Below are 14661 nucleotides of genomic sequence, written 5' to 3' on the forward strand. Positions count from 1 at the left end.
CCTTTTATACAGTTTTTACCCATAGGATAACATTGAACACAAAAGTTTACAACCCGGTTCCCACAATTATCCCCCAAAGGGGTCGCTTTGGTCACTTTGGAACACACAAGGTCCGGAACATAAGTGCGGAAACATTTGGCGGTTCCCAACTGTAAAAACCATCTTCCCACCATTAGCAAATTCCAATCAGCAGTAAAACAGATCGAAATAGGAACAAAGACAGGTGCAGAGGAAGACGGAGACAGTGGGGAGATCGGAAAGGGTGTAAAAGGGGAGGTATCGGGAAACACGAGATACAGGCATCAAAGAGACGTGCCTAATGAGATGCACGGCTGAGACAATAAGTCCGTGCGGCAAGATGAGCCTCGAGCGGCACCATCTGCCTTACAGTAGCATCCCCCTTGCCATAAAGACACTTACAAAGAACATGTGTCTTCCGCAAATATCTTGGGAGTCCCAGGGTCGCGAAGCGGACAACGTCCGTTCGCTGGCTACTTGAGGGCAAGAGACAAAATGGATGCCGTATCTAAGATGGAACCCGTGGGTACAGATGAAAAACCCACATAACAAACGAACGGTTTAAGTTAGCACAGTGAAACTGCGCACACTTACTAAACTCGTCATTTGCGGTTCATAGATACCAGACTCGACCATATTCGTGCGAGTCGAAAACACCACTTACAATTGTCACGGAACCTCAGTACCTTCTGGCAAAGTAAGAACGTCTTGCATTACTATAAAAAATATGAGCAGGCAAAGCTTTAAAGTTCACCTGCAAAATCAAGTGAAGTTGATGGCGAGTGACTTTGAATGAGGTGAAGTGGGAATCACCGACCCTGCAGGGAAGTCATTTTTTTTAAGACAATGGCATTGGCAAGAAAATATTAGGCAACAGCATCTGACACAAATACGGTCAAGAGATAGTAGGAAACAATGACAGGAGAAGAACTAGGATAACTTGAGTTTGGACTGGCAGGAAAAGGAAACTAAATGGGTGAGTAAAGGGAAGGAAATAGAACACAAGGGGAGTATATGAAATAGGGAGGTTCATCAATGGAAGGATCAGTGTTCAAGCAGCCATGAAACTTTTTCCTCATGAAGAATCAATGTTGACAAGTTCAATGTGGCACTGATCCGCTGGTATCCAATAAGCAGATGCATGTAAAGGACCATGGATTTTCACTATTGTTTAACATGAACATCAACTTGAACCTCACCTCCTTTACGGTGTGTTGCTTCCCGTGTTGTGCTGGTGCCTGCTGCTCTAAGTAGAACCTCGGGTAGGGGTTCAAATGAAATGGTGGCTTGACTCCATTGGGGCCTCAGCTCATGGCCCACATCTGATCATGTAGTTGACAAACAAGCAGACACATTCCTCTCCATCCTTGTAATTTGTTGGGATGGTTCAGCCAGCTACGCTGCCCCCTTTGCCCTAGGTAACTGAGAATGGCTACGGTCAATGACAGACGTGGAAGTGCTTTGGAAGTCAAGCATGGTGAGTGGTAATCAGAGGCACTTTACGGAGGAGTGGGGCAGTCGAGGGACCTTTCAGCAGCCTGTCTTTTGGTCTAGTCTGTTAACACTGGAGAGTAAAGGAATGTGCTCCAAAGAGTAGGGTGGATAGGAGTCTCATGTCAGAAAGCTCATTTGACAACAAACAATAAGGATCAGTCTTTAACCCTTCTGTTCAACAATGGACTATTCCATATCCCGCCCATAGAGAAGTCGATCATGGTTGCTTCCACATGACGATGGACTATCTGTCCCACTGCCATAGAGAAACAGACTCCCCCCCTCTATAGAGAAAGAAACTGTCCATGCCCCTTCCATAGTGAACTAGATCATGGCTCTGGCAGTCATCATTGGATCATTCGGCACCTCAACGATAAGAACTGAGTTGTCACCCCTTCCATACAGCAATGGCCCAATTTCACCCATTCCTCACAATGCAATCTCACAGAGAAATGAGCCAGTCTGCACCCTCCAGTAGAGGATGTGAGCAGCATATACCCCCCCTTAGAAAAAATCTATCAGACTTAATCGCACTCATTAAGATGAGTGAAGCTGTGAACTGCCCTGAACTTTAGATCGGTTCCAGGAAGTAAGCTTGCTTTCCTGTTGACGACGCACTGGTTCTTAACTTGTAGGATTACCTTCGGAGGCATAAGTGAGAACGCTCACGATTGTTTCACCAACTTTACATACTAGCAACCTGGTGAAACCGTGATAAATTTTCGATACCTTATCCAGTTCATTTGTAGGCTCCGCCGTCCCCAAAGCAACGGACCACGTTTATTTTCGTTTCGCATAAGCCCGGGTCAATGGCAGCCACGAAAAAGACCGGGTAAGCACTATGAAATTGAAATGCCTTTTAAACACCAGCATTTCACGCTTGAATCTGGTAGACATTACTGATCATAATCTTTTTTTTAGGTATTAAAGCCAACAAATACAGAGTGAAGGTGAGCTCTTTTTCTGTCATAGTAAAACTGTAAATGTAAGGCGTCCATCGTTTCTAGATTGTCATGGATGTTACTCTATTTGTTCCCTTCATGTGTAGACTTGTCCACACCTGATTGTGCATCAACACACAGGAGTATCAAGGTAGGCGGTGTTGAGCCGGCTGGTGGCTGTTATTGAAAATGCAGTTTGTTCGCGCAGATAGGTTAATCAGTTCTAAATGTCTTTTGTTTTGTAGAAATCGTGTTTGGTCCTGAGGAGAACCCCAAAACTAGGGGTTCCGAAACGCGTCGACCTTATTGGTCTGGTGTCGGTCAAAAATGTAAAGTGCTAAAGTCAAATAAAAACACAATATGATCTATTTAAATTAGGTTACTGGTGTTACCTATACTATAAATGTCAATGTATATTACATCATATGATTTAATGAAATGTTTATATTGACACGGACCCATACCTCAGAGGTATTGTTTTTGTTTTGTTTTTAGGATTATAAGTAGTATGCATGGGGTGTGAAAGTATCAGTATGGATGTGTTACATAGCAATGTATGATTTGTGTTGTAAAAATTTGCAAAAAGTTTGTATCTATTTGTATATTTTGTATATATTTGTGATATGCACATGAAAATACAGTTGAAAAGTAAGAAAATCTTTGAAAAATTATTTGAATAAACCTGTAACAAATGTTACATTAGACTGCTATGTTTCATTCATAACAGATCTTTGGTTAGTGGAATTTAAGTTAGTCCGGTACTGGCCTTTGTATTGTTAGTTAGTTTATATTTGACTTAGCCTTGCTGGTTAAAAGTCAAGACCCAGTTTTGTTACTCCTGAACAGCAGGGTGTCAGCCATTCAGAAAATCGAGACTGGCAAGCTTGCTGAAAAAAGGCTGGTAGGGCTGGGGCCACCAGTCTGATGTCTAACTCTGCCACAGCTATAGCCGCCTTTTAGGGGCACACACAAGTTACCATATAGTCTAAAAATTTGAGTGAAGGCATAGAAATACAGGCAAATACTTAAGTACACGATTCTTTACTAATCGGATGCTCGTCTTCAAGTATTTGGTCTCAGGTGCAGACGATCAGGGACACCTAAAACACAGCATATTAGTGAGCAGTTATTCAGAGTGCCCAACTGCCATTTAGAGGTGGTCGTAAAAGACAGAATGCTTCAGTATACGGACCACCGGCACCAAAAGCATAATATAACTCGGGGAGGTGAGAAAACCTCTTGCCTTGTTTACACAATCCACCAGGGGCGCAGAATGTAAAATATCTTCGGTGTTTGTCTCTTGGTCCTGGTCACTGTACAACAGAGCAGTGCTTAATTTGTAAAAAAAGAAGTGCAGGTGCTGAAAATGTTGCCAAGGAGGCCACAGCTCACTTCTTTCTCCGGTGAGCCCCACTTTTAACACTCTCACTGCCTCACTCTCTATCTTCTAACCTTGATCTGTTGTCAGTCCCCTACGTCTTTGCTCTAAGAGTCTATCTTCTCACCTCTCTAATTGTTTTCTATCATCTTTGTCACACCTGGTGTGTTACCTTATTCCCTGCATTCCTGATTTGCCCTCTATTCATTCTACCCCTGCTCTTTTTCCTCTTCACTTTTATCCATGCTCTGCTCTCTCTCCCCTAGATCTTGGCTCTTTACTATCACTCTTCTAGCAGTGATTAGCTGTGTCTCTGTTTTATCATTTGTCTGCTTTTTTCCCTCTGTCCTGTCCTCTACATCCTTTCATTCTATATTCTCTCTTCTAAATGCTCTCTTCTTCACATCATGGCTGCTTTTACTTTGCATCTGATTTTCTCTCCTTTTCTTTTACTTAGCTCTGTCTTATCTCTCGCCTCTTCTGTTGTTTCTTTCTCCTCGTTACTCCTGCTCTCTCTCTCATCTATAACACTGCTGCTGCCTGTGAGCCCTGTCGTCAGACTGTACATGTCCCTGCTATTTTGAACTCTGCGTTTTCCTGTTGTCTTTCCTAAAGAAGAGGAAGATGACATGTGTTTTACTTTCTTACCTACACCGAGTGCAAAAACAAAATGTACACCAAATGAAAGTTCTTTTTTTTAATATATTAATTAGTGCAGTATAACTGGGTTATTTGCAGAACAGGTAGCTGCTCGAGCACAGCAGGTGATGTGACTACTAGTGCTGCCTGTAATTAGTAGGTCCAGGGATGGAGTTCGGCATTGGCATCCACTACTCAGCTTGCTGTGACCCTGCCTGCTACAGCACAGGCATTGTCCCCAGCCGCAATGCTGCCAATGCCCGTAAGTATAGCTGTGGCGCCTACTGGATTCACACACACTCAGCAATTACCATGCTGGGGTGCAGCGCACAAATTCTACAGGTGACGCCATGGAGCACAAAAGTTGTGTTGGGCCACAGCCGCATCAAGCACGTTGAGGATAGCAGCAATGCAGGGCTGCAGGATATGCTACTCTGGCAACACAGTAAGTGGAAAGGTCACACAGTTCCAAATGCCCTCTCGCAGCTTCCTTGCCTCAACTCAGTCTTGAGCCAGCCCCCAGCTACAATTATCCAATGGGAGGCTTAGGCTCAGGCAGTGGCATGGTGCAGCAGACTCTGGGAATAGAATGCAAGACATAGTTTGCGATGACTTCTTGGATTTGTGATCGGAGAGATGACATCATCACTAACTTGGTGATAAACAATCATGCCTGCCTGGACAGGCGTATGCTGGCCTGCCTACGAACATTTACCAGCCAGAAACCATTCAATGTATGTTATTCTTTTTATTTTGAATTTGAACAATTAATATTGAGACCACCACCTGCAGGGTCAGAAATTGTAGCCCCGGCCCTGTGAAAGAAGTGCAGGTGCTGAGCACCTGAAAGCTCCTGCTCAAATTAAGCACTGCAACAGAGCCTCCAGAATGGTAACTGTACCTGGGACCCACTCCCTCCCCCCTCTGTCTGTCTTCTCCATTTGCGCAGTGAAAGTGTGTTCAACATTTGCATGCGCAGTCACCCCTGCCACACACACGTATTTGCAGTGTCACTCGTGCGTGGCATTCTTCCACTTCAGGCACAACGACACAAAGAACGCACTCATTACATAATGTGTCTGAAGGCCAGTGGTGTGGACATCTCCTTTCCTGGGACCAGCAATTACTGCAAAACACAAGCATTTGCAAAGTAATAGGTCTCGCATTTATGCGACTTTGAGCTATTGGCATTATAAACGACAATGAGCCATATGTATCAAGAAAAATTGCGCTCGCAAATGCAGAAATTCCTGCCTCTAGGCCCATAGGAATGAATGGGGAGGTATTCCCTAATTGCGAATCACAATTTGAGATTCGCAAATAAGGAATACGTAAGATTCGCAAAATTTATTGCAAATCCTACATACATAGCATTTTGCGATTCTCAAATAGCGATTCGCAAAAAAATCGATATTTGAGAATCACAAAGGAGGATTTTGATACATATGACCAAATGCCCTTTGTTTATGTATTGGTTTTTCAAACAGAAATAAAAGCCATTGTCATTTACAATGTCAATAGCTTAAACATGCATAAATGTGAAATCTATTACATTGCAAATACTTGTTTCCTATTTCTTTACATGCTGTAAGCCCCCGCCATTTCCTTTAGTTTTCATTACTTTTGTTGCAATCTCGGCACCGGTGCAGGCGCCACGGTTGCATGAAAAGTAAAGTAATCGAAAAGCACTTTTTTTTCTATTTCTTACTTTTGGTGCAATCATGGCACCCGTGCCGGTGCCGAGATTGTAGCAAAAGTAAGAAAAACGAAAGTAAATGGCGGGCGGCAGTGAGTGAAAAAATAAATAAAAAGCAGTGATCTCGGAACAGTGGTGGGACGGGCAAACACGGCAGAAAGCGGGCATGGTGCACTGAATGTATCAAAGTACGTCATGCTTGCAAGTACAAGAAACTCAATAAAGAAAAGAATGCTTACAGACTAAATAATGCATCCTGTGTAACAACCGAAGTAAAAGGGCCAATCGCCATGGGAGGTTACAGATGAAGACAAGATGGTGCTAACAAGGGACTAACATGCCGATATACGACTCAGAAGCCAGTATTTACGAAGGACAATGACACAAGCCAATAACAAACATGGGTGGAGAGTATGACAGGCTTCTATTCCGTACTCCACAACAACAAGTCTTGCAGAACAGCGCAGGCTCTAGGCTCGACCTTAAAACAAATAGCCTGCTTTTCTTATGTAAAGTTAAGAAAATAATTATTTTGCCAGAGCATTTGCTAATGTTTGACATTTTTAGTCAATATATATAATTTCTCAGTTTAAGCACAGTGTTGTTTCCTTGTAATTGTCACATTTCTCTTTTGTTCTGAATTACATCATGCTGATTACAAAAAAGATCCCTATTCATTCATTTAAATAGAATTCATTCATTTATAAAAAATATTTTTTCGGCCTGCGAATATTTGTAACATATACAATGGCGTCCTCGCTGAAAAGTTTGGAAACCCCTGATAGAGTCTTTGGAAAACAGCCCACCAGCCTCCTGGTGAAGGACCACCTGTCGGATTTAGATATTTCTGCCTGCATGGCAGGGTTCACCATCAAGAAAGTGCATCTGTCTGTACAGTAGAAGCACTTTAGTCATTCCTAATGCCGAGCAGTCCACTGGATTCTGTTTCGTCTGCTCAGCATTTGTGTAGTAATCTATCTTCTCCCTTTAGTACTGCTTACACTATGTCATCCCTTATCCCTATAGCAATAGAATGTTGAGATTTGAAGGTTCACCTTCTCTGATCATTTGTCAGTTTCCTGGAGCTGCTGAGACTAACGGTCATTAAAGTATACATGTCTCTACATTATTGTATGCCTTGAGATTACTTCAAATTGACAACGAGGACTGGCCGTTAGTCTATCTACCCACGTGTGTCACTGCTTCAGTTGTGTCAGTGAATGTATTTAACTTGAGTCTGGAACACTTAAGGTTGGAAGATTATCATTGGCACAACGTTTCTAGTAATTATGCTGATGGGATCCTGGATCTCAGCATATTTCTGAACAAGAAGCATTTGGAAACTCAGTCAAGATTCAGAGAGTTTGTTATTATCTCAGATTTATACAAAGAAGAAAATACTCCACTTCTTTTAATCTAAAGTATTCTCCAATGAGCTGCGACCTGAGGCAACATTGGGGTAACGTGAGTTCTGTGTTGGATGCATCAGTTTCCTATTCTGAGCTCGGAAATTCAAAAGATTTGGACTTGATTGTGACTCACCCCTTTGTCGCTGTCGACGGTTTATAGTCTCAGCTAATGTTCTCTCCTCCGTGGTCAGAGAGTGAATGGTGACATAACCGAACTCTCTATAGTGTTGGTGAGCGAGCATGTTGTCATCCCCAACATCCTCGAATCTTCGCTACGTGAACTGTGTGAACGCTGCTCCGGTCGTGATTTTTTTTTCTTTGAACGTCTGCTGTATTTCGCGTCAGCACGCTCAAGGCAACACTTACTCTTGCACAGAAGGTTGGATGTTAATTTTGACGCTGTGGTTTGTCTCTACGTCTGCTGCAATTCGTGTCAAAACGAAGAAGGCAACGTTCACATCGGTGCTGAGGTTTGTCTCTACGTCTGCTGCGATTTTTGTCAAAACGAAGAAGGCAACGTTCACGTCGGTGCTGAAGGTCGGAGATCAATTCTGTCAGTGTGGTTTCTGACGGTTACGGAGCTCATATTGTAATATCTCAATGACAGTTACAGCGCTCATTTTTCTTTATGTGATCTCTACGCAAATTGGTGATTTATGAATCTTAGTAATTGTTTTTTGCAGTTTGTGAAGGGAGCTGTTTTGGTTACCCTGGCATTTTCTTAGTTGCTGTTGTCAATTACGGTAACAAAATATTTTAAGTTATTGAAGGCAAAGAAAATACTGTGACGACTTTCAAGAAATATAATTTTAAGGAAGTCAAGGAATATTCTTTATTTGGACGACTGTGAAACTGAGTCAAAGGTGTCAAATTTTAAAGTATTCGGATGTTGGTATATTATACATGATGATGATATATTGGTAACTTGTCTTATCTAACCTGTTTTAATTGCAGTGCTGCAGGTTTAGTGTATAGTAGAATATTTATTATTATTATAAAATTGTCAATGCAGAATGTACAAGCTCCTCCCCCATTTTTGCAGCTTCCAGGGGATCCACCTGTCAGGTGAAAAGTGTGGTTTAGAGCTTTTGAGAAATATTTAGGGGCAATGGGAGGGAGCAGGTTTAGTGCTCAGAGGAAACGGTTTATATTAGTACATAATTTAGGTTTTGAGGGGCAGGCAGTTTTAGAAAATCTTCCTCCTTTTGAAGTAGGTGAGGGTGAGGAGGAAATAGATGAATATCAACAAGCTATTAAAATGTTACAAAACAATTTGATGTGGAAAGCAGCCTAGTGGTAGCTAGACATAAGTTCTTTACTAGAGAACAAGAAAAGGATGAGAGCATTGTTGCTTATGTTGCAGCACTTCGCATTCTTGCGCTGAGTGTGAATTTGAACACTTTACATCGCAACTTATCTGCGATCAAATTGTGGTTCATACTAATGATGGAAAAGTGCAAGAGAAGTTACTTACTCTTAAAAATCCTTCATTAGAAGAGACCATTTCTATAGTTAAGAGCATTGAATTGTCTCAAAAGTCAAAGAAGGAGTTAAAACCAGATAAGAATGTAGTTGGAGCTGTTCAAGAGGTTAAAGAGAAAAATGAAAAAGTTCAAGCCCCATCGTTTAAGCCAGGTAATGAATCTAAAGGTGTAAAACATGTGCCTAACAAATTTGAAAGAAAGATTTCTGGTTCAAAAAATGTATGTGGTAAATGTGGTTTTGCAGCTCCTTTCCCTAATTCTAAAATATGTCCAGCTAAGGCGGCATTATGTCACAAGTGTGGAAAACAGGGTCATTTAGCTAAAGTGTGTAACTACAAAGGAAGGGTGAGTGTGGTATATGACGAAGAGGAAAAGTCATATGAGGGTGAATCTGAAGTTGTTAGCTCTTTATCTGATTTAGTGGTTGTCGTCAAAGATGGCTTTGAAGATTGTGTTGATCCAGTGGTCGAGATCCTAGTGGATAATAAACCCCTCAATCTATTGGTTGATTCGGGGGCACGCATGACAATAATTACAGATGAACTGTTTGAGAAGTCATGGAATGAAAAATTACTCAGTCCACCTGATAGGAGCCCTGTTTCTTATGAAGGAAGGAAAATCGAATTATCTGTTTTTTTTAAACATCTTTGGTTTTTAAAAATAAACACATTTAGAGTAAAGTATATGTGGCTAAAAAAGGGCTCAATATTTTAGGATGGTACCATCAAGGTTTATTTGGCATGACACTTAGGCCAGGCACTAAAGAACAAGTTTCTGTAGTGGAACACAGTGTTGAGGGTACATCTACATCATGGTTTTACAAATTTCCTAAAGTTTTTGGAAATAAATTAGGATGCATTTCTGGATTCAAACATTTTATTAAGGCAAAAGAAGGTGCAACTCCAATTAAGCACAAATTACGTAATGTGCCTTTTAGTGTTAGAGATGATTTGTCAATTGAACTTAAGAAGATATGTGAATCTGGTGTAATTGAACCTATTTAGTTTTCTCTTTGGTTGTCTCTGTTGGTCGTGAGACGGAAAAAAAATGGAAGTCTTAGAGTCTGCATTGATTTACGCAGTTATATAGTGAAATTTGGGTGGATTCTCATCCGCTTCCTCGTATCGATGACATATTGTCTAAGTTTGCTGGTGCCAAGTACTTTTCAAAGATCGACTTGGCATCGTCTTATCATCAAGTTCAATTAGACCCTGCATGTAAACATGTGACAGCGTTTGTTTTACCCATAGGTACATTTCAATTTAAGAGGATGCCATTTGGGCTAGCCTCTGCGGCGTCTGTATTTCAAAGCATAATGGAAATGGTATTAAAGGATGTCACTGACACGGTGGTGTAACAAGATAACATTTTAGTAGCAGGAGATTCTAAAGAGTCACATGACAAAAATGTATGTTGTGTTTTGAAAAGGTTAGAAGCTAATGGTATTGTAGCGAATAAACTCAACTGTATTTTTGGTGTACAATCCATTGAATATTTAGGACATCACATATCAGTGAAGGAATTGTACCCAGGGAGGGTCTTATTCCGGCCATTGTTGAGTCTCCCAGTCCTTCATCAAAAGAAATTATATCTTCATTTTTGGGTATGTGTGAATTCTATTCCAAGTTTATTCCAAATTTTTTAATGAAAACTGTACACATGAGAGATTTACTTAAGAAAAGAGCTGTTTTCAAATGGGAAGAAGTCTGTCAAAATGAATTCACTTGTTTAAAAAAGGAGTTGGGGTCTTGTCAAATTCTCACACCATTTGATCATAATTTAAAATGTATGCTGTCAGTTGATGCTAGTTTATATGGTTTGGGGGGTATGATTTCTCAGATTAAACAAGGGAAAGAATTGGGTTGTAGGGTTTGACTCACAGGGTTTACGACCAAGTGAAAAAAAATTACTCTGTAATTGAGCGTGGGTTACTAGCATGTTGCTGGGCCATTGAGAGGTTCAAATGTTTTTTTGTGGGAAATAAATTTTAATCTCCTTACAGATCACAAACCACTGGTTCCCATATTGCAAGGAAAAGTTGTGAAAGATCATACACCAAGGATTGCTAGACTTAGTTCTAAGTTATTACAATACAGTTTTCAGGTTGCACATATACCAGAAGGGAAAAACACGAGAGCTGATTTTTTATCTAGGTTTCCGATTCCTTTGTCTTCTCATGATTTGGATGAGAATTTTGATGAAGAATGTTTAATTGCTGCTGTAGATGCTTGTTCAGTGGGATGTTTTACTGAACAAGAATGGTTTTTAGCTATGGAGTATGATTTAATTTGCAAAAATTTAAAAGATTACATTGTTTCAGGATGGCCTAAAGAAAAACATCTTCTCCTTTTGCAAAAATTGCTGATGAACTCACTTTAGAGAAGCGTGGGATGATTATGAGAGGTGATAAGTTTATTCCACCTGAATCATTGAGAAATTGTATTATTGATTTTGGACATGAGGGACATCTAGGACTAATTAATACTAAAAAGAGAATTTGCAGTTATTATTGGTGGCCCTCTATGGATCGTCAAATTAATACTGTGGTAGAAGATTGTTTGACATGTAATTCAAGCGATATGGTTATAAAGATATTCTCGCCTCCGATCCAAGAGGTCATGCTACCTGATGGCCCCTGGTTAAAATTGGCAGTGGACTTTGTAGGTCCATTTAACATTTTGCCATCTAAGTGCAAGTTTGCTTTAGTCGTTGCTGACTATTTTAGTAAGTGGTGGGAGGTTCATTTCATGTCTGATCCTAATTCAATGGAAGTTATAACGTTTTTTCAGAGTCTATTTGCAAGAGAAGGATTCCCAAAATAAATTGTTTCAGACAATGGAGTACAATTTACTTCAAGAGAAATGTCAGATTTTTTGTGCCAATCGGGTATTACCCACAAATGGGTGGCTCTTTATCATCCACAGGCCAATGGTTTTATTGAGAGGACTACCCGCATTCTTGTGGAATGTATTCAATGGGCTGTATTTCAAAAATTGATATCAAGGAGGCAGTTCAAAGTATGCCGTGGGCACATCGTACCACACCAAATACTGTCACTGGATCAAGCCTGTTTAGAATACTAAGAGGTAGAGAAGCATCATTCCATCTTTGTCCTGCATGGATGAAAAATGAGGCTCTTTTGTTCAGAAGAGGGACTCTTCAGAGAGGTGTGGTTTGTCTAATTTATCCAAGTTGACTGCTATGGAAGAGGGTTCCCCTGAGAGGAATGGCTTGTCAAGTCAGTCCAATTTGAATAATTTTAAAGAATGTAATTCAAGAATTAGAATAGGTGACTGGGTCAAAATCAAGTCACCTCATAATGTACCTAAAGGTTTATCAAAGTTTGGTTCTCTGGTAAGAGTTGATGCTCTTGCTCGATGTGCTGTAAGAGTCAATGGAAAAAACTGGTGGAAATCTCAAGAATTTATAAACTTCCTGAGAACGTTGTGTCTCAATCGGGTCTTAATCATGTTAATTCTGAAGATGATTTCACCTCCAATTCTAAAGGTAATACAACACTGATTCAAGGTTGAAATATGTTCCACCTCGAAGGGGTAGTAGGATTCGTACTTCGCCTAAACGCAAGCAGGCCACTGTATTCAGTTTCATCTGCTCAGCATTTGTTTTTCCTTTTCAGAAAGAAACCCTCAAAGGAGGGTTTTTGTTTCAGTAGCAAATCCATAAAACTGAGTTTTGCTTCTGGAAAAAAAATCAATGACAACAGCATGCAAGGTGTTATACCCCTACCTGTGGAGGCCACCGTTAGTTTTCTTTGTCATTGGAAATGAGTTGCAGTTACTTTGCCTTTAATTGGGTGGATCTGCCATCACTGTGACTTAGCAGCACTGGTAAGACAAGTAGTTGGCTCAAGTGTTTCTGCCATTGGAGTCAGCTGACCCTCTGCCATTGGAAAACCTGTATTTCCCTAACTACCAAATGAGTTAGGTAAGCCATGCATTTTGAATCCTCAAAACTCTAAATGACCCAGAATTTCTTGCAGAAAACATGGGATATAGCAGGTAACTTAATCACTTAGGCCCTCTTCAACAGATCATATGATGAAGTGACTACAATCTGATCTCACAGACTACAGATTGTCAATTAATAGTAGACGCAGATGTTATCATGATTAAAGGGGCTCAAAAGAATTCATAATGAACAAATGCTTAACTAATTGCACAAGAGGATCCTAACCACTGCATTTCAAGCAATGTAGAATGTTTTATAGTTCCTTAGCTGAGTTAAAGTAAAGATCAAACTTGTGGTCAAAATGGGAATTAAACATAGTGATAAACGCAGTTTGATGGAAACTAAGCAAAAATGCAAGATTAATGTAAGTGGCAGACTTTTTGAACAAACTGAACATACGCATGCCCATGACACTCGAGCAAAATAGGGCATTTTAGAAACCAACTTATCCTGAACTTTCATAACAAGATATTTTAGATATAAAGGTTCCTTCAGTATGCAGCCGTGATGTAGTTGCTTTTTTTCTGGCCTTCAGTTGAGCCCTTGCTCTTGACTTGGTTTGGCATCAACAGCCCAAAAATAATAATTGTTTAAAAATTTAGATCCTGCAGCCTGCGTTCATTTTTATTCATACAAAATACTGAATCTACGTATTCATTTATATATATTAAAACGCATAAAATATACTTTTTTCTAGGTGTTATTGGAGTGATTGCTGGTGGATTGGTTTTTGTCCTACCTGAGACCAAAGGGAAAGCTCTGCCTGAGACTATTGAAGAAGCAGAAAACCTGCATAGGTAAGTACTCACTCTCAGATAAAGTTTGGGAGAAAACAATCTTGAGATACTAAGAACCTAGTCTACCTCCAAGAAATCTTAACTCACACAAGCTTGTGTTGACATGTCGACAGCTTGTGCACAGTTTCCTACCTGCGAACCATGCTAGTTATTCACATTTTACATGGAAGACGTGAGATGTTGGTAGTGCTGCAAAAAGAGCAAGATATTGTTAACAGAAAGTCAACCTGAAAGATTTCTTTTAGTTTTCAAGGACTTTTTCAACTTCATTCTGAGTTTGAGGGTCTTTTGTTATGAAGGTGGAATGATGATAATTGTGGTGGTGATGAGCGTGATTATTATTATCAATAATAACAATAATAAACGCTATCATTGCTATTGGTATTATTATTAATATTATCATTATGAAATGATGGAATAAAGTTAACCTGTATGAATGCAGTATTATGCTGATTGTGAGGAGGGTGATGGTGATAATAATAATGATAATAATAATCACCATCGTATACTATTATCATCATTATTATCATTATTGGAATTATTATTTTTATTATAATACAGGGAACTTTGTTATGAAGGTAGTATAATGGTGATAATGATGAGGAGGTTAATTATTACTATAATAAGAAACAATAATATAATTAATAACAACTATAGTAATAATAATCATCTTTATTGTTGCGTATTAAAACTTTACAGTCATTTAACACATAGTAATCATAATTAACTTGTTAAGGGTAGTTGCTACTCATTCAAACATAAGGTTGTAGGCAAATATATGATTGTAGTTAATAGATTTCAGCTCCTAAGGTCCTCAGTATATTTTTAAAACAACA

General features: G+C 39.8%; 1 protein-coding gene across 2 annotated transcripts in view; it reads left to right on the top strand.

Moving 5' to 3' along the window:
• Positions 1 to 14661, top strand: part of LOC147708470 (solute carrier family 22 member 2-like) — a 545897-nt gene that overhangs the window by 493967 nt on the left and 37269 nt on the right. Inside the window, exon 10 of one of the 2 annotated variants that reach the window (XM_086927158.1) lies at positions 13726 to 13825. In XM_086927158.1, the coding sequence (XP_086783284.1) occupies positions 13726 to 13825 (100 nt within the window). Of the gene's footprint in view, positions 1 to 13725; positions 13830 to 14661 lie in introns of those variants that run through there. The other variant, XM_086927159.1, reaches the window with a different exon arrangement.

The sequence above is a fragment of the Lissotriton vulgaris genome, chromosome 6 (assembly GCF_964263255.1).
Source record: "Lissotriton vulgaris chromosome 6, aLisVul1.2, whole genome shotgun sequence".
NCBI classification, from domain to species: Eukaryota; Metazoa; Chordata; class Amphibia; order Caudata; family Salamandridae; genus Lissotriton; species Lissotriton vulgaris.